Below are 22,827 nucleotides of genomic sequence, written 5' to 3' on the forward strand. Positions count from 1 at the left end.
AATTATTAGGAGGAAATGCAAGCCAAAGGCTTGTTTAAAGATGGTGATGTTGGTTTGTCAGGCTATTAGTCTGTTCTATTTTTAATTAATTCCTCCTTAAATGATTCATTGTCAGAACTGGTTCAAGTACACTTAATCCAACCACAAATAGTTCAAGTAAAGTAAAATGAAGCTGCCAATTTGGTGTGGAAATAGTTCCAATCGACTGACTTTTTCTGGAAAGATACAATAGTTTTACATTTTGGATTAGATACTATAAAGATAATACTTTATATTATAACCCTAACCCTAGGTAACACAAAAAAAACAATGACCTTAGTGTCATTGCAGGGTATTTAGTTTTGGAATCAATAAGACCAAGTGGTGGAATGCGAGACAGCTGGCAAACATGCAGAAAACAATCTTTTCAAGTTCAGCAGAGCAACCTTTCTTCTATGGGTAGGCCCGTGTTTAGTAGCATTGGTATGAATAATTATCCAAATCTAGAATTTACTGTTAACACTTAACACTGAAACTCTGATTTGTGGACTGGGAACAAGGTCATTACAATGGGCCCGTAACTGAAAGCTAGCACAGGTCTACGATACCAAAATTTGGAGGAATAGCTCACCAACTTTAATTGGGTGAGGCTAGGTTTCTTAGTTTGCGCTACGCTGGCCTAAATCCATGTTCACGAGGCTCCGGAATTTCGCTTACAAATACGAATTCACACTCGTAACTGAAACAACAGAGATGAAGTGTTCAGCAGCCAGACCTACGACGACACTAGGTCCGGTCGCTTTTTACCCGTTTGAAAATAAACATTTAAGTCAAAGGGAACACAGCAATGCAGCCGAGATTGGAATAATCATAGAATCTACACGAGGCCGACAACAAGAATCATTACATTCTGAGAATTAACTTACCCTGCCAATGTTAAGTTATATTGCGTCAAATGTATTAAAGACAACACAGTACACGCCAGCTTCCCAACGAGCCGTGACTCAGCTGGGCGCTGTGGTTTGCGCTAAAACATCCCGCCTTGTTAAGGAAATCACGAATAACTTACGAGTTAACCGGACAGCTTCCACTCTTACCTCTTACATTGTCCGTATCCTATTATGAATCCCAACTTAGGGATCATTTAGCCAGTAATGCGTTCCCTTTCCATGTTACGTGTGTGCAACAACTCATATGTAACACGAATAAATAAGCTTAAAAACTGGTCGAAACGATGATTTTGAATGTGGTTTCCTCTATAACGCGTTCATGGTCGAATTTAATAAAACTGTACTACGTTGAGTTAAAAAAAAAAAAAAAAAACAGTAACCAGTGTGTGACAATACACAACTCGGGCGCCGAGCCTGCAGATAACACAGACAACCCCCCCACCAAGCAGTAAAGTGAACTAGGAATGGGAGGTAGACGGGGAGAGCTACGCGTTGCCTGCAGAGTCAGCCTTTAACCCATTCCATTCCGCACCCCAACTGGGCCATGGGGTCTGTCAAATAGTAAGCTAGGCTATGATACATACAAGATAGCCCAACATACAAGATAGCCCACACAAGATAGCCCAACCTCCATTTTAGTTCATAGTAGCCTACCTAGTTTGAGTGTGTTTTAGATGAGTGACTATTGACTATTAGTGGCTTCCACTGGAAATGTAAAAGTACTTATGAGTTGGAAAAATATTTACCAGCTATTTATCTCTGAAAACAAGGCAAGACATAAACTGTGAAAACATAAGACATAAACTGTCCTTATACATGACTTATAAGACTCTGCTCGCCTATTTCATAGATTAGCTGTAGCCTATTGTATTTTCTGTATTGTAGTCATTCTGGTATAAAATATATAAAAGCTTTGGTGGCACAGCTTTCTTCACTGCTCACATATTTCACCAGTCATCCACATCAATCATTCATTTCCACTGAGAGTTGGTGTGTTGTCACCCTGGAAATAAGCAACAGTCAGAATCATTTATTTTTAAAGGAACCGTATGTAAGAAATATATTTCTATTAATCATAAAATGGCCCTGATATGTCACTAGACATTAAGAAATCATGTTCATTTTAAATACTTATATCACTGACAACAGTAGTCCGGCCAGGATATTGTCATTTAAAAAGTGAAGTTGCAGCCCTCAACTGATGTTGATGTTGTCATGTTGCGTTTTGGCCTGATGCGCCACCCTCCATGATGCCAGTTCTGCTAGTCAGGGGGGAGGGGGAGGATACACCGCTCTACAGTAATTTGAAAGTGATTGCGGTACCAGTTTTGGCCACAATATTACATACGGTTCCTTTAATCATGATGGGTTCCAGTAGTCTGAGCTCATGTTCCTGAATTGTACACATAATAAATGAATGAGTAGGCATGTGTGAACAAGACAAGTACAAACTGTTTTATCTTTACACAACGTTTGTATCTATCACATGGGGTGGTGAGATAGAGAGAGAGAGAGAGCAAAGGTCTGTGAAGGTGCACACTTCTTCATATTTGCCCTCTTTTGACAAGTTGTTTAACAATCAGGTGTGTCAGGAAAGACCAGTCTGCTCTTAGCATTCACTTAGACTCACCTAACCGGAAAGGAGGCAACATCAGAACACCAACAATGCTGAGTTTTGTTGTGCTTCACAAAATCTTCATGTAAATGCAATTTATACCATAGATGTAGTGTCGAGTCAATTATGCTTAAGGGTAATGTAACATGTACAGCTCTATTCTCTTTGAAGGCTGTTCTGTTGGTGATGTTTTAGCCCAGTTTCTTAGTGATTTTGTTTTTTGACGCTAAATAGGCTTGGTTGTTGATTGGCCGCTGTGTGAAATCCTCTACCTATAGCACTAGGAATTTAACATCTCTCCCCTGTGTGTATTTGACGAAACCTAGAATAACTCTTGAGGTTCATGGAATAAATCAAGTAATTCCATTGTGCAGATGAACTATATAGGTTTTTAATTCAGAAGCCCTCATTGCCAAATATGAGTGGTTTAGCTTCCTGACTGTCATTCCTCTCATGTGTGGTGGTTTCAAGTGAAAGTGTTGTAATGCCCCTGCAACTTCACACATTTTCTCTTTCATTCCCCCCTGACCTCTACACAGTCCCACGGTCAGTTAACACCCCTTTGTGTGCTTTTCTCTGGGCTGCCTCCCAATATGCCCGCCCCATGTCTTTATTTCTCCTGAAAACAGTCTCCTGACCAAATTCTTTGTCTCCCAACAAAAGCCCGGTGATGTCATCGCTGAGAGGCATGCCGGCAGTATGCTGATTTAGAAGGAAGGGTGGCGATTGGAGGCGGGGGGGGGGGGGGGGGGGGGGGTGCAGCGCAGCACTGTGACATCACAAGTAATGTGGTAATGTGAGGATATCTAAGGGCCTTAGATAAGCCCATGAAATATTGAAAAAGGACAAATGACAACACAGCATATCTGAGCAGTTTCCTGCTGGTCACCTGAGTGTTTTTGAATGAAGTCACTTTGTACGGGAGGAGCGAGAGCAGCGTGCTGGGGCCACAGCACATTTATATTTTAGGCCCTGGAACACATCTGGGAATCATTTTTATTGGAACTGAGTCAACGGGATATCTAACTTTCTTTTTGGGCTGGAGTAGAACACGTCAAACACAGTAGGCTAATGCCCTGCACTAAACAACATCATGCCTATTGCTGCCCTCTCCTGGTTATTTCTGCTCAGTGTTTCAGTCTAATTGCTTTCCATATGGTGACATACTGTTTCCAGACACCCTCAAAGAACACTGGCACACTATTGTGCCTTGCCATTCATTAACTGAGTTATAGCCCACTAGATACAGCTGTAACTATAAAATCTCAATATTTTACAAACTCAATATAACCGGTATGTAGCTACATTTCTATAGGTAGAAGAAAACACTTGTCAGTTTAATATAAAATACGAAACAGAAACAGCTCAGGTCTCCTGTCCATGTAGCCAAGGATTCTGGGAACAATAACTCTTATTGACAACGAGAAGGAGGAAATATGAAATGCATAGTTACCATGGCAATAGAATTAGTTTTGTCACCAGAAACATCTAATCAAACGAAAGACAAGGTCAAACATTCTTGCACTGGTTGATCTGTTCGTTCATAGTGGCCTTCATCTGTACAAAAGGCAGGACATGAAGGAGAGTGTGTAGAGGTAGCCAGAGGAAGGATGTCATTGAATTGCCCAATTCCTCTCCAAGGCAAACATAATAGACTGGCAGTGAATGTGATGGCCAAGTTACATAATGCCTTGTAGAGGCGTTAAAGACTGCTGACATCCGTAATCTGACTATACTGCAAAGCCTTACAGCTTTATAGCACTCATACTGAACAGAGCTAACTGTATGTTAGTTCATGTCCAAAAACACAGACTTGTTAATTGGAACAAATAAGAGCCTACTGCCCTGTTGCCCAGAAGCACTCCACAAAAAGGCTACATTTATTACTGTGAGGGTTAAAACTGAAAATCCGTACAAGGCAAACTGATGGATGTGCACTGTCATTGCCTGGAAAGAATGATTTTGTATGACTTGCACGGCCGAGGGTACTACACAAGAATCCAAGTGTTTACCTTGAAGGATCTGCATTCAGACTGTGAGCGTGGGGGTGTAGACTACGGCTTGAATACATGTTGATGTTGCACTATAAAAGGCATTGTGCCACTGCATGATTCGTAAACCTGAGTATTCTGCCAGTAATGGCAAGCATAGATCCATGCAGTTAGTCATGATAACACAGAGTAGAGACTCAGGAATGAAGAGTAAATTGAGAATTGAGACATTTTAGTGCTGAATATTTAATAATACACTCTCATGACAAATTACATCTCTCCCTTTTTTATGTTAATCTGCTTCAGAGGGAAACAACATGAGAGTGAGAAATAGGATAATCACCTGCATTTGTGGCCTCTGACAAATCGTGGGATGAACTAAACACTCCACAAACAGCCAGGGAACACGTTTGGCCTGATGCCAAAAAAATGGAAATCCAGAAATAATTGTACATTCCAAATATAACTATAATTTTAAAAAAAATAAACATGCTCTCCTAGTCAGGTTCCATCAGGAATTAGCCCAAAACCACTAGGGACCCACTGTGTTGCATGTTATGCCATAATCTGAATACCTGTACCTGTACAGAAATCACATATACTTAATATATATCTATATATAGCACAATGCATACTGTAATTAGTTAATAAGTAATACGGGGTATAGGTTATAATTGGGTGATTACCAAACGTAGTACTACTATTACTATTATAAGATCTGACAACCCAAGTGGTTCTATTCTTAACTCTTGGTTCAGTCGTCTTCAGAAACTAGGGTCTTCCGCTATTCGCGTTGTTTCTTGAGGGAGGGTGACGTACGTCGGTGTGAGCTCCCCTATAAATTCAGCCGCGTTGGGGATGCAGCTCACAGTGCGCTCGCTAAGGAGACTCTCTCAGCCGGTGCTTTGCAAACAAATACAGACCTGGGGTGATTACGGGAAGGATCATGGAGGTGAACGCAACTGAGAAAGTGTTTCACTCGGTTGACGGCACCGCCAAAACGTTCTATGTTACTCCATCTGACAACAGTTTGCTTGCCGAAGTGCCCGTGCAGTTTGTTAATGGAAAGGTGGTGAACTCCTCGGCAATGCTTCATGAGTACAAAAGCGCAGCTCAGTGCTTGCATGCCGCCGGGGTTAAGGTCTCTACCATCTCAAAGGCTCGAATGGGTATTCTAAAAAATGTTACAAACTGGAGGCGAGAGAGAAAGACAAGGGTTGTGCGGTCCTCCAGCGTTGGCCATCGACATTCATCATCTGACAGACCCAAGTCCGTTGATCCATTAGCTCCGCTTCTGCTTCATGGGCAGAGCTGCACGAGCTCCACGAGGCAAGACGCAGATGCAGACGAACTACGCTTCAGCAAACCAAGAAATTACCGGCGCGTAGTGGTCCTTGGCGCACCGAGAGTGGGTAAGACGGCCATCCTGAGACGATTCTTGCAAGGAGGGTTTGAGGACAATTATATACCCACAACAGAAGACTTTCACAGTAAACTGTACCACATCCGTGGAGAAACGTATCAGATCGATATTCTGGACGCCTCAAATGAGAGGGACTTCCCCGCCAAGCGTAGGCTGTCAATACTTACAGGTAAGACGCATATAATTACGCACGAAAACAATATTTTGAATTTCTACTGCCATGTCATTTAATATGGGTGTACAAAATGCTAATGGCACATTTTGTCTTCCACAGGTGATATATTCCTCCTTGTGTTTAGTGTGGATGACAGGCAGTCTTTCAACGAAGTCTGTTCTTTACGCACAGAGATTAAACTGGCCAAATCCAAGCTTGGCAAGTCTAAAGAGAACACTCAAGTCCCCATAGTGATATGCGGGAACAAAGTCGACCTGCAGGCCAAGAGGGTCGTCAGCCGTCCAGAGATGTGCGAAAGACTCGGGGAAGACGCTGCTGTGTTTGAAACATCGGCTAAAGACGGTACCCAAATGGAGAAGATGTTCGAAGCCCTGGCACAGCTCGGCGGACTCCCTGTCGAGACACGCCCGTCCCTGCACAGGGACATTTCAATTCGCTCCTATGAAGCGCTGCACGGTGGAAAGCGAAGCAAACGGGAGATCCGATTGCTCGCCTTAGATGGACCTTGCGGTGCAGTTTATCCACTGGCTCGCCGCCCTAGTTATCACAGCGATCTTCGTCGCATTCTCGGACCTAGTGCCTCTAAGAGGACCACTCCTATTGAGAGGTGCCAGATCCAATGAGATTGTATAAAGCGACGTCCACATCATTTATGAATAATAATTATTCATTTTACCGTAAGAATATGTTATTCTATTCTCCTGGCTGGACCAGAGAGCGTATATTCTTTGTGCAGAAGTGACTGTATCCTGCGAGAAAACTAGCCAATATTTTGGGCTAGAATACACATCATTATCAACTGTGATGTTTAGGAACTGTTTCCTTACTCTGATAAATTCTAATAAATCAAAATGATATTAAACCTGATCTGTGAGTGTTTATCTAATCATCAAAGGGAATATAACCCTGGGAAGTCGATTAGTTCTCTATTTATGGCTGTTCAGTAAAGAAAGTGTGGGCGCGCGCGTACAACCGGTGGAGGTTGTGCATTGTTGGTATTGTATAACCCATTGCAAGCAAGAACTGCCTGTACACCATCATACCCACCACCCACGCGCGGTGAGTGTATACTCACGAGTCGTGTCTCAGCCACAGTTATAGGTATTTTGTAACGGCATAGCCTACGTCACTAATCCATCAATGAGCCCATTTATGGGACACGAAGGTCTCATAATGTCTGGAGGTACTTGTTGATCAGGGACACTGCCATTCATTAACAGACTGTAGGAGTGAACGAAAGGCAGATTGGTACTCTAAATGAATGTGAATCCATCCAAATGGCAACATAGATCAAATGTACTAGTAAAAAGTGGATGAATGAGGAGGACTCAACCGTCAGAACCATGGACAGCTCGGACTCTATTTAATAGGGCCTTTTATTAAACACCAATGGGAGGTACATACACAGAAGAGAAAGGGAAATATGTGGATAACAGATTAAACAAATCAATGTTTTGAGACATTCATGTTTTCAGACATCAGACTCTCTTCAGAAATTTGAAGATGTGAGCATACTATACTATACTATACTGTGCTTCCACACAAACCACAGACTCCAAGGCTAAATGACTTGATATTTGTAATCTACAGATAATGTTTGTCTGTGTACTCTGAAAGATTTTAGACACAACTTTGGATAAGGATTTGGATATTCAAGAGTGCCAATCATACTTTAAAAATGAATTTAGTCTTTAGTTTACAAAAACTGTAACTCTTTCTAACCCTGATTTAAAGTATGCTTATACAATGTATACATGATAGACATCCTAGTTATTTTTTTATGGGTCTTGACCTTCTACATAAAGATCAGTTGTGAAAATCCCAACATCATAAATAAAACATAACGGGGAAACCAGGCAAACAGCTCAACAACAGTCTACTGAGATTTAAATAAAATAACAGGGCAAATAAAAAACAAAACGACACAACACGTGCAGCCTCCATCTCCTGCTCTCATACAGCACACCCACACAGACTCATCCAGAGCCCCATATGCAAACCCCATAACAGAGGGCCTGTCACACTGTACACAATGCGCTGCATATAACATGATTGAACTTTGACCGCGGCACGCGCAAGAGCGGCAAAATGCTAGCCTGACGAGCCAGACCCACATTAAAATGTAGGGTCTGGGCACTCACCGTTCGCAGTGCTCAGTCCGAGGGGCGGGATAATCGGTTGTCTTTCAAATTCCCTCTGCACGCAATAGGACAGCGCTGACTCCCATGCGTTTTCCCACCAGCGGAGCTAGTTGCCATCTAAACTTTTGCCATCTTAAAACAAGCTTAACTCGTGTCACACTGTTGGCCAACAGCAACATCCATCTTCTTTGTTTTCAAGTAGCAGGGAATTCAAGCCAAGCTGTTGCAACTCTGCCATCAATCATTATGTTAAGCCCGCCTAAAGACTCTATACACGATTTGATTGGCCTGATAGAAGTTTAATTTTTCGAGCTCACAAGCCAACGGAGAGTTGCTAGACTAGCCCTGGAAGCAAATGTAATTTGCTGCCGCTAGGGTGCGTCTAGATTTCTAGGCTAGCAAAATGCAGCTTGCGCGGCAGACCAGTTCTTAGGCGTGCAAGCCATTGACAATAATGCATTTCATAGCGCATACCGCGTGTAATGTGATAGGCCCTTCAGCTTGCAGGGGTCTCCAGGCTGGCTAACCCATAGAGAGGAGATACAGTATAGACGCTAGTGAAGTAGGCCTCGTCATTGCACCGTGTGGAGACACGCCGGTGATCCACTAGCATGCGATGCTAACTCCGCGACGCAGTATCCCTATTCATTTCTATAAGAAGCGAATTCCGCACCCACATAGGATTCTGGGTATGCGGCGCAACGAGTGCTGTGGCTGCAGCGCGTCAAAAAGTTCAGCAATCCCCAACTTTATGCAAATGAATCCGTCCATCGCGAGGCGAGTATCCACGGAGGGGACGTCCATCATCACGTAGCCTAAACAAAACCTAATTTTCCGGTAGTGTGGTTACCGCCAACGTACAGAAACATGGCAGATGGGAAAAATTAATCATAGCAGTGTCTACATTTCTGTGTTTGTATGATGGCTAGAATCCTACAGGGACAACTTCATGATTGGAATGACCGCCCAACTTGAAAACTAATTTATAGATGTGACTTTCCCTCGGTAATTTCAAAATAGTGGAGGGAAACATTTTGTTTGGTTGTTTACTAGGCTACCTGCTCTTGCCCTGCCGTTTCCACCCATCTACAAAAGGGAACGCCCATCAAAGCGTCTTCATGGAGGGTAGCGTCGCGATTTGGGGAGTTTGCATTGCATGCTAGTGGATCACCGGCGTGTGTTCGGAGGGGCGTGCGGAGAGGAGAGGCGAGGGCTATCGGTACGCATGTGAGGCGGCCTCAGGACGGTAGCCGTAGCTATGCGTGCAGACAGAGCCTGACAAAGGATTCCTTTCACAGCGGCCTGGTAACCCTAACCTGACTCTCGCCAGATGAATTTCGTTCCGCTTAGCTCTGCCTAGCTTCACTCACATCCATCTGGGACCTCTTCCTTCTTCTCTAATTATCAGTAAAAGGAGTCATAGTATACATTTAAGGCCATCCTTAAAAATATTTTTGTTTGCAGTAACAGCCAAAAAAAAATAAAAAATGGGTCGGTAGGTAGGTCAATATTTTTTTTTCAAGATTCAAAGTAAAAAAAAAAGTACAATTTTGGTCATGGTGATTACGTAGGAATGAATTTACACAAATGTGCATATCGTGACGTAACTGACTGGGTCTTCAACCCGTGCCTTCAGGCGCAACATTGCAAACCTCATTCTGATGCAGGTTATATAGACCAGCCTTTCTCAAACTTCTTTGACCTGAGGCCCGGTCATGGCAGACTTTTGGGTCATAAGGCTCATCTACATGTACCCAGAAAGAAGACTACAATAGCTCTTGGCCACGTTATATTAAAATTTGACTATACAATACTCAATGCTATACAGTGTATTATACAGTCTCTGCTCTGTTTCTAAAGACGTTCCAAAAAACAACGTCGTTCTATTAAGTTTCGTTAAATAAATAAATAGCCTTCCAACAGATTGAAGCGGAGCTTTGATACCAACGTTATCGATTAGTTTCAGTTTCTCTCGCGCAGACGCGCATTGAATGAATGCTCATACCACCACTTAATTGTAGGGCTCCATGTTTAATGACATCGATAGCATAAACGTTTGTTTTCTTTTTTCGTCGATCCGCGGTTTCTTGATCAACTGCGCAGCAAATTATCAGATGAAGCACCGGGCCTAATTTCACTCCACGACTCCGCGGACCAGCAGTCTCCATGTGGCGGACCCATATTTTGAGAAATGCTGAATAGACCACAACCAATTTCAATACTCCGACACGGTCACCGTTAGACTAGGGGGAGAAGGGATGAGAAAAGATCTGGCCACAGTTCTTCCAGAACTTCGTGCCAAGTAAAAGCGTTATCAGTTTGTGTGAATGAAACGAAGCGTAGGCCATAGTGTGACATGCGTAAAACCAATGGTGTAGAGATGACGCCACGGGTTTTTTTTTTAAGTGAGCCACGTTTGCATGTAGGCAATTTATATTCACAATACTTGGGCCTACTAAAAGAAATATTATTTTATTGCATTTGTATTGGTTGTTTAGAGTAAAAAAAAAAATCGGTCGGTATTAACGCAAGTTTACAACCGGCAAGTCGGTCGGACTAAAAGGGGAAAAAAATAAATATTTGGGTCGGTTCTAAATTGACAGGGTCGGTCGGGTTACGGCAAACGAAAATATTTTTAAGGATGGCCTAAAGTACACTCATAGTTATATATCCAATTAGAATTTGAGTGAGGTGAGTATTCACTATCATCTATTTTCACAATTAGTGGAGGAAGAGGCATGCAGTAGTAGAAAACACAGTAATTAACACAGGCGGTGTCTTTGATGCTGTAGTCTATGTTTGTGGATGAACTCAGACTAACCTAAAAGCACAAGCTTTGTGAAAAAGTCAGTGCAGTCCACATCCGTGTTGACAACCTTTCTGTCGTCCCCATTTAAAAAAGAAAAGAGTATAGTTAAAAACAGTTGAACACAGATGTATCTTTTATTTTCCTATTGGTGTGTACCCGACATAATGTTCTCATGGAAAGAGAAGATGCTCAGGAACAGTTATTACACAGCAGCCTGTTCCAGGCTCTGTTCGGCTCCTGCACTTTCCCTAGCAACACGTCACGCTAGTCACGCTTTGTTTTCGCCTGGCTGTGTGTTGACACATGTTATTCAGTACTGCTGTTCTCACTTATGGTGAGACCGCCTATGTGCTCGGTTTGCGACGAACGCCTGCACCACGCCGTGATCAACAGTTCCATGGCGTGTGGTCCTTGTGACAGGTCAGGGGCTGCATAACGAGCGTCGGAGAGCCGTTCGTGCTGCCACTTTGAGTAGGTCAAAGTGGCAGCACGAACGAGGCGGAGTTAAGAGCCTGGATGACAGTAAAGAGCCAGATGGCATAGTGAAAAAAAGCCTCCTCTCATACCCTGACATGAATGCACATTTAACTCAGAAGTATTTTTAAAAAAAAAAACTATTTCAGAAAAAGAAAGGAGCTTGGGGTGAAGCCTCTGAGGTGAAAGTAGCGATGTCAGTCAGATGTTTAGTCGGTCGGGGCAGACTCAGTACTGAAGGCCACGGCGGGTCCTTCTGTCTGTAGGTCACCTCCTCTGCTGCCCTTCTCTGTGCTGCGGTTGAGTGAAGTCCTTGTTCCCACGGCGACCCTGACTGTGAACATAGGTTTCTAGCTGCAGTAACAGAGTGGGCAGCAGGCTGTCCAGCAAGGCCAGCCCCTCCCAGGAACACCGTAGACCCCTGAAGGCCACACACACATACGACAAAATGTGCTTTTATCCAACTTAATCACCATTAAGAACAAGGACATCAACAGACTAGATACAAGACTTACCCAATGCTATGCTTTACAATGGATAATAAAGGCTAATCAAATTAAAATCAAATTAAGTTCATGTAGTCATCACCTGTCATCAAGTATCAGAAGTCCCCTCTGCTGTAGTTCCTGGACATATCCTGACTGACCCAGAACTGCATGGAGATTATCACTAGGGCTGAACAGTTTCCAGTGCTGAAAAGCACAGAAAACAACACCAAACTCATGCTTTTGTATACTCACACTGAGCTCATACAGTTAATTATCAATTATCGAAGATCAACCTTCCGTTCACAGAGACACATGAAGCTACTAGACATTTTTCAATGCATCAGGCAAATGGCTGTTGAATCAAGATTCAGTTCCACCCCACATGTTTAGGTTACATGGCTTTTGACTGCAGCACGCCCACCTGGTGTGTGATTCCATCAGTCATCCTCAGGCCCATGACCAGCACCTCCTCCAGCCTGCAGACAGAAAAACAAACTCATAGCACACACACACACACGCACACACAGACACACACGCACACACAAACATGCACAGACACACATACACGTGCACACACATGCACAGACACGCACACACACACACACACACACACACACACAGACACACAAACCCGCATACACACACACACACACACACACACTTTTCAGGCATAGCACCCCCTTATCAGGTCTGATGTATTCCGGTCTATCTATTATATGTGTTTGTTAAAACACATTTCCAAAGGTGTTAGTAACTAATGTGCCTTTTAACACCAAGCAGCTTTGGTGCTGTGTCATGACAGATATATCTGACTCTTACACCGCCACACAAAAGCCACTGGGGCCAGTCAGTGCCAAAATACCCACTCACAGTGCGAGGTGACTCAGCGAAATCCAACGTCGGGTAGCGTGACCAAACTTCTGAACCTCACTCATCCAGACGTCCGGCTCCAAGGTCTGTGTGCGAGCCTCCCTCTGAACCGATCCTTCCAAGTGGGGCATGAACCGGCCATGGGCCCCTATGGCCAAACAAATGGACAACAGCAATCTGACTATCCAATGCTACACAACCTGTGGCAGCATTAAAAGTACATATTTATGATATATAAATTATGTTATAACAATGTGTACGAAATGTAATGGAGGATATCAAAGCTCTAATACAAATATCCACTGCAGTTTATCTAGTATATCTCACCTGGGCCTACACCGATGTACTGCTGTCCCTTCCAGTAGCCTAGATTATGCTCACTGACAGCACCCTACATAAAGAAAAACAACCAATTACTAGTACAGAGAACCACACAAAAAAAGTCAGAGGAAAAGGCACCAAAAAGCACAAAAAAGCCTTACACTTCTGGCAAAGTTGGACACCTCATACTGGCGGAAGCCGTGCATTTCTAGGATGTCCCTTGCAGTCATGTACATGGTGGCGGTGACGTCTTCAGTGGGCATAGTCAGCTCACCCCGCTGGACCTGCTTGAAGAGCTGCGTGCCCCTCTCCAGGGTCAGCTGGTAGAGCGACACGTGATGGTCGCAGACCGCCAGCAGCTTCTCCAGTTCCGTCTCCCATGAAGCCACGCTTTGGCCTGGGCGCCCAAACATGACGTCCACAGAGACGCGCCCTGGACAAAGCCTGCGGGCCTCAGAGATGGTGTGCAGAGCATGTTGGGAACTGTGGTCTCGCCCCAGGAGCTTCAGGTCCTCATCGTTCAGAGACTTTGGGGATTATGAAAAATAAAAGAAGATAACTGGGTTTTGAAAGGTGTTGTAAGCAACACTGTAACAAAAGAGTTTCTTTCTAACTTCTGACAAGACTGGGTCACCATAGCAACCCATCCAACTCTTTTCTATCCTGTGTCAATGCACAGAGCATTTATGAGTATGAATGGTTTATTTATTTATCCTTTATTTTACCAGGTGAGACCCATTGAGATCTTACATCTCTTTTTCAAGGGAGCCCTGGTTATGATGGCTATATGGAAATACTTATATATTTTAAAACATATAGTTTATAACCATTCTGACATTGTATTGTATTCTAAAACAGAGAATTTGAACAGGAGATCCATGACACCCAGGGTCGACACAGCTACTGTAGGGAAGTAGTTCTTAAACTGGGGGTCATCAAAAATATAGGAGGGGTCGCAAAATGATTTGCAGTCTGAATTAGATGCATTTTTCTAAAGGTTTTTAGAACATTTTTTTTTTAAACTGGGATATTCAGCAGCTCTAGATGTAGGCCAATTCAGTGTTACCTATAAAAAAACTCACTGAAGAAGAAGAAGAACAGGCCAGCGAACCCTTCTTAATTTTCTTAACTTTCTTTTTTTTGGCAGTTTGCAAACGGGGTGCATTACCTCCACCATCTGCTGGACTGAGGTGTAATGGCAAGTGTACCCTGTAGCCTCGTTCTGGCCGCTGGGTAAATAAGGCGAATTGGCTGCCATGCATTCTTCTTGTTGGCCCAGTTAAATAATATCATGCAGTATGTAATTGGGGTCCCTCCACAATGTCAAGGGCTCCTTGGCCTCAAAAAACAGTAAACACCTCTGCTCTGAAAATTATAATGTGTAAGTAATGTAAAGTAACTACATTAAAGTAGGATGGAAACGTTTCTAATGGATAAACAATCCCACAAAGCGCCAGTACTTCAATGAGATGGCCACAAAATAGGACAGAACAGCCCCTACTTCAATCAGATGGCCACAAAATTGGACAAAAGAGTCCTCGAAAGCATCCAGAGACGCAGGGATCCTTTGATATCTGAAACAGCGCCTGTCCTAATGGACTCTCAGCACATAGCCTAATTCCATTTGCAGGTAGGCCTGTGCACAAGAGGCTGATGTGCTTTCCATTCACACATGGCGGGAGAGGTGTTCTCTCTCTGTGTTTATAGCTCTTACCCATCATGCGGCCCTGGTCCACCCTTTGTTCTGGGTCTGGCCTAATTTCAGTGGCTCCTGCCCTTTGCTCAGGGTTGGCAGTGTAACAAATTCATTAATCACTTGTCATTCGCACTAAAAAGGTAGCTCATTTTGAAGTGGTGGGGGCGGGGGGGGGGGGGCATGTAACCCCGAGGATAAAGGTGCATGCAAAAAAGGGATGATGGTTCACTATCTGGGTTTCTCATTTACATTGTTAAGAACATTCATGAAAATTCGTCTTAAGGAAACTGTCCGCAAGTCTGTCTGCATTTGCATCACCTGTGTTACGCAAATGACACTCACCTCATCACTTTGAGTCTCACTTAACACCCCCGCCCCCATGTGAATACATTTGAATGAATTTCAAATGTTTCGGGATTTCCTACTTAAATCCTGTAATATCGCATTAAACAGTTGGATGGAAACCAAACAAAAAATGTATCAAACTGATCAACTATTCTTTGCTGAACCTTAAGGTTTACACATATTGTAGTCAAACTTGGAGAGAGAGTAGGTAAAGAAAATGAAAAGGTTGAGCCACAATAGGCTGCAAAGATGTGTTTTGCAGTGTATGTTTAAAATCTTTAAACAGCAGTTCCTGTAAGTATATGTCATTACCAAATCTAAAGTTATGGCATCAAGGTTTGAAGAGTAGAATTACTGTCTTTGTAAACTACATTATTTTAGAACAAAGGATCACTTTTCGCAGCAAACACTTTCAGGTTCAGTGCCTGTTAATCCATAGGAGTTTTTATAACAAATCAATACATCTGATGTAACTAACAATAAGTGGGTCATGATTACAAACAAATTAAATGTATTTCATCTGACCTATAACTTGCATCCCAATGGGTATCACCAAAATAACTACAGTAAAGGTTCTTGACCATTTAAGCTTACTGGTGGTATTACACATCTAATTATAATCACCTAGGATCTAAACAGTAGCCAAATGTCAATGACAAATTCAATCATTTTATAGGAATATAGACTGATAAAAGGATGACATTAAAGTAAAAGCAGTGCACTCTACATAAAGGGAAAACAAGGAATTATATACAGACTTGTAATAGTTGAGATCATGTGCTATATTCACCTGCACGCCAATAGACAGTCGATTGATCCCAGCATCTATGAAGTCTTTCAGCCTGGACGTTCCTGCAGGTGTTGGGTTGACCTCCAGGGTGACCTCTGCCTCCTCTGGTAGCTGAGCATGTTGGGAGACTCTCTCCAAGACAGCTGCAATGGTGGCAGGCTGTGCCAAGCTAGGTGTTCCGCCTCCAAAAAACACTGAAGTAATACTAAAAACAAATTTTTTGAATTTTTTTTAGAAGTGGTGAGGACTGTCATTTTAAAACAGACTAGCTGTTGATGTGGGAAATAGAAGGTTGAAGTAGGCCTAGAATGTGTAGGCTACTTTCTCATGCGAAATAACTCTGAAAAGTGCTTCTTGAAGTTGAACTATTGACAGTACTAGTAACGGCCTCTGTATGAGCTTGCAGATGATAGACATTAAAACATGTGAGAAGGTTCAGCTCACGTACCGAGACACCCGACTGAGCTTCAGCAGAGTTTCTGTCTCCCTCTGCAAACATTCAGTCATGGCAGAATGGTTAACAGACCGGGAAATATACTTGTTGAAGTTGCAGTAGGAGCATCTTTTTAGACAGTACGGCCACTAAGGAATGACAAAGACAGGACGTTTATATATTGAGGAGCACACACAAACGGATGATATCCCCAGCAATGCACAACTTACGTGGACATACAGAGACGCTTCATCAGATAGAGGTGGTAAAACTGATGCACAAGTGCCCTTTGAAGCACTTTCAGTGAGAGATTTCGGCGACATAAATAATGTTCGCCTGGCAACAGGCCAACAGAAATGTCTTGCATTTTTCATACCTTTGCCGCTTTAGAGTGTCTGAAATATAAGATAACAACATGAAAACTATTCATGACAAAGGCATAACTGTGTTATGTCCATATAGACAGTAAAATATAGTTATGGCAGCGTGTATTCCACACGGCGGGACATAATGTATGAACACATACGTCACAGGAAATAGAAAGCTCGCGCATGACCTACAGTAACCACCAGATGGCAACGTAGAGCAACTTGGGGATGCTGCAAGCAGCATCTTTATCAGCATGGTTAGAATAGACAATCAGAAAGCCCCAATAGGACTCAACTAAGTTCAAAACATAACTTTATAATTCTTCAATTTCCTTTACTGACAACAATGTGCTGTTTGATGAAAAGGCTATTAAAGAGTCATAACTGTGCTTTCGAAAACCTCAAAAGAAATATATGTTTATAAATAACAGTTTTTGTTGTTGTTGCTGAATTAAGTATCTTACAGGTTGTAATATATACAGCCCCATTAGTTAATTATTGTATTACATTTATGTTGTATAATAGGGCGAACTAAAAATGATGTCCCAAATTAAGGTTGCATAATCCTACCATGATAAGGCTTTCTGTCAGTTTGTGTGAGCATTTGCATGTGCATGCATGTGTGAATGTGTGTTGTTTTTGAGTGAGAGGACACTGTGACACATAGACACTGAATTCAATTCCCCTCTTGCCCATGGGCCATTTTCCACTCAATACCAAAACTGGAACACAATCATTTGTTAAAAAAAAGACAGGCAAAGTTACACACAATGTGACACATGACCACCTCTGGGATGCGGTCTACAGCAGGAAAGCCATTAAAGTTGAAGAGGACCAGACCAACAGATCCTTCAACTCACTAATTCATCACTTCATTCACCTTTGATTTTAGACAATATCGCAAAGGAGGGCTTTTCAAAGCAATGCCCAGGAGAGACCGTAAGTTTTCTATACATTTTTCTGTACACTACTTCTTTCTTTTGAACAACAAATCTCTTAGGCTTTTGCTGCTTCATTTGAGGGGACAGTTTAACTGCAAAGCAGTAACAGTTGATTTGCTTATGTTTTGATAAATAAATGGTAAAATGTGCTTGTTCTTGCCCCCACAGCTAATGGCGATGTTGACCTTAGGCTTGTGGTGATTGGCAGCAGTGGCCCCGCACAGTTTTTGCTTACCAATTCCATCCTGGGCAAGGAGGAGTTCACCAGGGATGTCTGCAGCATTGCAGGGAGCCGCAAGAACCTGGGGGATCTGGCAGGCCGGCGGGTGGCGGTGATCAACAGTCCCAATCTCTACGAGAAGGACCTGTCCAAGGCCAAGATGAAGGAGGAGCTGAGGAGGGCCAAGTGTCTCTCAGCCCCAGGCCCCCACGCCTTCCTCCTGGCCTTTGACCTGGATGGGATGAGCCCCAATGACATCAAGTCCCCCAAACTGGTGGTGAAACGCTACGGCGAGCGGTCGCTGAACCACGCCATCATCCTGCTGGCCTACGACGGCAATCTGGAGGGTCAGGCGCTGGACGACAGGGTGATGCGCACCGACTCGCACCTGCGCGAGCTGTTGGAGCAGTGCGGCTGCCGGTACCACATCTTCCCCAAGAACTGGCAGGACCGCAGCCAGGCCCGGGAGCTGGCGCACAAGATCGAGAGGATGGTGACGGCGCTGGGCGGCCACTACTACACCAGCCACTCGTACCAGCGGGCGGAGGACAGCGTGCGGAAGGAGGTGGCGCGGCTAGAGAAGAGGCGCGAGGGGGAGACGGACCGGGCCTGGTGCGGGCTTGAGCAGCAGTACCAGGGCGACGAGCTGCGCCGGCAGGTCGACGGCTACAACTCCAGCATCCACGCCGAGATCCGGGCCAGGGCCGAGCTGGACAACGGCTGGCTCCGGACCACGCTGGCCACAGGGGTTGGCGTGGGCTTCGTGGTGGGGGCAGTCATGGGGATGGCGATTGGGTCGGTGGAGGGGCCGCTGGGGATTGTGGTGGGCGGGGTTGTGGGAGGGGGTGTGGGCGGCGGCACTGGAGGGGCCGTGCAAGTGGCGATGGAACACCTCGAGGACCGGATCGGACCGCATCCCAACAACTTTAACACCATGTTCATTAATCGCTTCTTCCGCCTGCCACGCTCATCTTTCCGTTAGGACATTCTGCTCCAACACAAACCATGAGCAGGCTCCTCACCTGTTCGTCACAGTAGAGTGCTGATAAGCTGAAACGCTTGGTAATACTCTTTTCTATGTTTGATTCATATGGATTAAACCATTTATTTCCCTTTGTGCCCACTCTACAATTGCAGTAGATGAATTACAATAGTTAGAAAGTCTGTTAGAAAGCATGAGTTCAACTGGATTCTTCTTTTTTGGGGATCACGTGCACTTGGGGTAAAGTGCACTAGTTCTGTTTATGTTGTTGAAAAGATGAATTTAAATAAATGTCAAAAATCTTTACATTTTTCTCCTTGTTTTTTGACACATTCACTCCTTTTAGAGGAACAACACCATAAGGTCAGGACATATTCAAATATACTTAAGTATGAAAACAAAGAAGGAAGTACTGCTTAAGCACAAAATGTTTTTTTTATGTTACTCATTAGCAGGGTTAATTTTATTTCAAAAAATGGCACAGAGATTCAGACATGCAAAGTTAGTGGGGAAAAAATATTCAATATTCTGAACATTTTCTCAGAAGCTGACCTCCAAAAGTAAACATGTTTGCCAATGGCAATTTACAAATTGGTTGGCATAAAGCCCAGTTACACAACCTACCAATAATAGAATCAACAGAATGTCAAGGCAATAAGTTAGCTCAATAGCGGGCTTCCCTGTGCAGTGAGGTTATTTAAAATGAGTAAGGCTAATCATTTGTCATTTCACTATAACACGTTAAACTAGTATTCTATTGCAGTCAGCCAAATAGCAATTACTACCGATAGCTTTACCAGGTCATCTAGATTACAATATCCATCTCAGACAGTAGACAAGTAATCAACTAGCAAATACTCTTGATTGATTATAAAAGTGACACCGAAAGCAGAGAAATATTAAACCCAACATACAGTATGTCTGAAATGGGAATGTTAAGAACTCAGTTTTGTAGGGTTTATGTATCTCATAACAACAGTGTGTGTGTTGCTACCTTCTTGCATTCATTCATATGTATGTCCCAGATTTTATGGTACTTTGGGTTATCTCCACATGTGGAGTGGGTGGGGCCTTGTGGCATACCTCTGAGCCTGTGTTGATTTTCCCCGCCCAAATAGTTCTTACCTGTAATCACTTTGAGACTCTTAAACCCTTCCTTGAAACCCTTTCACACAATCTGAGGGAATCCCGCATAATCAGAGGAGTAAAAGAAAGGGCTTTAACCTTCCACTCAAATTACATTGCTCTCGGGTAAGATCCCAATTTGAAACTGTCAAATCTCATTATAAATATTTTGCCTTTTACCGACATTGTACAGTAAAGTGTTGAAGTGTTTCTAGACAGTGTTTTCTTGAGATAACATATTCTGTGCTCTGATGGAATTAGAGGGACATTCCTGCATAACCATTTTAATGAAACAAAAATGTAGGCAGGTGCTTAACTAACTCAGCATATGCCACATTTCCATTGTCTTCTTATTTATTTACTTTTAATTTAGGCTACCTCTCATTAGGTTCAGCTCTGGGTTGGCTATGTAATCTCATTTCAGGTGGAACATAACTTCATTGTTTACTTCATTGAATGTTTACTTTAACCTGATTTTCCTAGTATATTTTGTGTAACTGTCAGTTCGTCCATGTTAAACATGTCTTTGAAATGTACACATTGAAATTCAGGGTATGTACTCTTTGCTTGTATGCTGAACTGTACTTATGACGTGACAGAGTTTGAGTCTTAGCAGAACCTGTTTGGGTGCATGCCATTGTGCCCTTTTATTGCTCTCTCTCTCTCTCTCTCTCTCTCTCTCTCTTTCATTCTTTTTCTCTGAGATCATGATGTTTAGAGAATATGGTTGAGCGTGGGTGTTTGTGGAGGTGGAGGAGGGTGTTTTTTCAATCGAAGTAAACCCTGCAACTTACATGGCACCTCTTCACACAGCCAAAGAGTGGTTATGTTGTGATTGGCACAAAAACAATTCCTTTCAGAGTCTCTGAAGGCCAAACACCCACCTCACGCTGAAAAACGGGCATTCTCTGGCTGACATTCTGCCTTTGAAGCTCTGAATGAAAATGTCCTTCACAAGCTCTTCATTACTCTCGAAAGCCATATAAACCCTAAAGTAAAGGGGCTGAAAGCTTTTTGACGCCTGTGCATCGTGATGTTTTGTCAGACAGAAGTTTCTGTCTCACAACAATGTCTTTTGGAAAAACATACCAAACTTTCCCTGCTCTTACTGATAATGCTAAGACCAGGAAGTATGGTTTCAATATAGCTCACTTGACCTTTTAGTTGATAACTGCCTCACATGCTTTTCATCTTATCGCTGTGCCTTCAGGTAATTTCTTCAGGTAGTCATTTATTTTCAATGCCTCAGAACTCTCTAGGACATGCTGTTCTTAAGTTGCCATTTCATGGTGAAATGTGTTTGCCAGGGAATGGCCTCTACCATCGGTCTCCTGCCTGAGAAACACTTCCTGTGCTCTCTGTGCGAGCACATATTCACCAAGCCCGTGACCATTCCCTGCGGCCACAGTTTCTGCAAGGTGTGCCTGCGCAAATACTGGAATCAGGCCGGGACTGAGCGCTGCCCGTCCTGTAAGAGGGCCTTCGGGTCACGACCCCACCTTAGCGTCAACCGCATCCTGGCAGACGTTATCGAGAACTACAGGACGACACGACAGGCGGCCAAACAAGAGGGCCACAGCGAGGACAAAACTGATAAGGTATGGCACATTCATAAATACGGCAGCATCACAAGTAATAAATAACATTAGGGATGATTATGGCTACAGATGAAACAGAATACTGAAGATTTTCATGTCATATTCCACGCTGTCTTATGTCTCATGTCTTATTCCAAAATCCTGTCCCACTGACTCGTGGGAACAGACCGCAAAGGAACTGCAGCAGATGATTCAGGAGCGGCTACAGAAGGTGGATAAGCTGAAGACCTCCCTGCAACTACTCAAAGTGAGTGTTCCTGTTTCTAAGCAACCGACAATGGAACACTAATTCTATCTGTGTGCTGGAACACTGCCTCAACAAACACAGACTTACTCCAGTATCTAACTTCTGGTGGGCTTTGTTGGATTTGAACATTGAGCCTATCATTGTTCTGAAAGTCACATATTTCTCTCAACATATTAATCCCGAGAGTCAGCTTTATAACAAGCTTGTTGAGCCAGTGTGAAGGGACCTTAAAAGTGAGAACAAACTATCTCCTCCAGGAACACAGGAACACTGTGGGGAAAGGTCTTTTTGATTGGCATATTGAGTTCTAATCAAATCAAAGATATTTTGCAAAAATAGAAGACTCCACCTTTAAAAAGTCCCACAGCACAACAAAAGCAGTTGTTTTTTTTGGGCTGATGCAGAGCTCGTGTCAGAGAGAGGTGCAGGAGAGCAACCGTGTGTTCAGCGCCCTGGTCAGCTCCATAGAGCAGAGCCAGATGTTGGTGGTGGCGTCAGTGGAGGAGAAGGAGAGGCACGCCGAGAAGCGCGTGAGCAGGCTGGTGAGGGAGCTCGAGCAAGAGATCCGAGAGCTGCGCGAGGGGAAGGCCAATCAGGAAGAGCCGCAAACAGAGATGAAGAGATGGGTAAATGCAAGGGAATCTACTTTGCTAATGCCACCACAGAATTTCCATTGTATTTACATAGCAGATACGTATTCAAAGTAAGTTGCTATACAGTGAAGGGATACATTTTTATCTCTGACTTCCTAGAAGTTTGCCTGTGGATATGAGCCAGCAACACTGACTCAATGTAGCCAAAACCCTTTGGCTTAACGTTCTGCAGGCCTCCTGTTTTCTATTTAAT

At 43.4% G+C, this 22,827-nt stretch overlaps 5 protein-coding genes across 21 annotated transcripts in view; 3 read left to right on the top strand and 2 right to left on the bottom strand.

Annotated features, from left to right (window-relative positions):
• Positions 1-1,452, bottom strand: part of epn3a (epsin 3a) — a 15,873-nt gene extending 14,421 nt beyond the window's left edge. For 3 of the 16 annotated variants that reach the window (XM_042087312.1, XM_042087321.1, XM_042087310.1), the window contains exon 1: positions 1,077-1,448. The gene's annotated coding sequence lies outside the window, so the exon portion shown is untranslated. The other 13 variants (XM_042087320.1, XM_042087323.1, XM_042087313.1 and 10 more) reach the window with 10 other exon arrangements.
• On the top strand, positions 314-19,022 carry LOC121705954 (GTPase IMAP family member 4). The gene is made up of 3 exons (XM_042087355.1): positions 314-438; positions 17,761-17,807; positions 17,978-19,022. The coding sequence occupies exons 1-3, from the start codon at positions 389-391 to the stop codon at positions 19,009-19,011; spliced, it is 1,131 nt and encodes a 376-aa protein (XP_041943289.1). The 5' UTR covers positions 314-388; the 3' UTR covers positions 19,012-19,022.
• Positions 5,418-6,995, top strand: rasd2 (RASD family member 2). The gene is made up of 2 exons (XM_042087354.1): positions 5,418-6,127; positions 6,233-6,995. The coding sequence occupies exons 1-2, from the start codon at positions 5,482-5,484 to the stop codon at positions 6,754-6,756; spliced, it is 1,170 nt and encodes a 389-aa protein (XP_041943288.1). The 5' UTR covers positions 5,418-5,481; the 3' UTR covers positions 6,757-6,995.
• Positions 10,848-22,827, bottom strand: part of rsad1 (radical S-adenosyl methionine domain containing 1) — an 18,357-nt gene continuing 6,377 nt past the window's right edge. For both annotated transcript variants that reach the window (XM_042087346.1, XM_042087347.1), the window contains 9 exons: positions 16,731-16,895; positions 16,516-16,649; positions 16,068-16,272; positions 13,398-13,763; positions 13,243-13,306; positions 12,916-13,063; positions 12,467-12,521; positions 12,146-12,249; positions 10,848-11,978 (listed from right to left, as the gene is read on the bottom strand). In XM_042087346.1, coding sequence (XP_041943280.1) covers positions 11,825-11,978; positions 12,146-12,249; positions 12,467-12,521; positions 12,916-13,063; positions 13,243-13,306; positions 13,398-13,763; positions 16,068-16,272; positions 16,516-16,649; positions 16,731-16,874 — 1,374 coding nt within the window. In that variant the 5' untranslated portion in view covers positions 16,875-16,895 and the 3' untranslated portion in view covers positions 10,848-11,824. The remainder of the gene's footprint in view (positions 11,979-12,145; positions 12,250-12,466; positions 12,522-12,915; positions 13,064-13,242; positions 13,307-13,397; positions 13,764-16,067; positions 16,273-16,515; positions 16,650-16,730; positions 16,896-22,827) is intronic.
• btr02 (bloodthirsty-related gene family, member 2) overlaps positions 20,028-22,827 on the top strand; it is a 4,134-nt gene continuing 1,334 nt past the window's right edge. Inside the window, exons 1-4 of the mRNA XM_042087348.1 lie at positions 20,028-20,262; positions 21,444-21,734; positions 21,901-21,981; positions 22,386-22,607. Of these exons, the coding sequence (XP_041943282.1) occupies positions 21,447-21,734; positions 21,901-21,981; positions 22,386-22,607 (591 nt within the window). The 5' untranslated portion in view covers positions 20,028-20,262; positions 21,444-21,446. The remainder of the gene's footprint in view (positions 20,263-21,443; positions 21,735-21,900; positions 21,982-22,385; positions 22,608-22,827) is intronic.

Source organism: Alosa sapidissima, chromosome 3 (genome assembly GCF_018492685.1).
Source record: "Alosa sapidissima isolate fAloSap1 chromosome 3, fAloSap1.pri, whole genome shotgun sequence".
Taxonomy (NCBI): Eukaryota; Metazoa; Chordata; class Actinopteri; order Clupeiformes; family Clupeidae; genus Alosa; species Alosa sapidissima.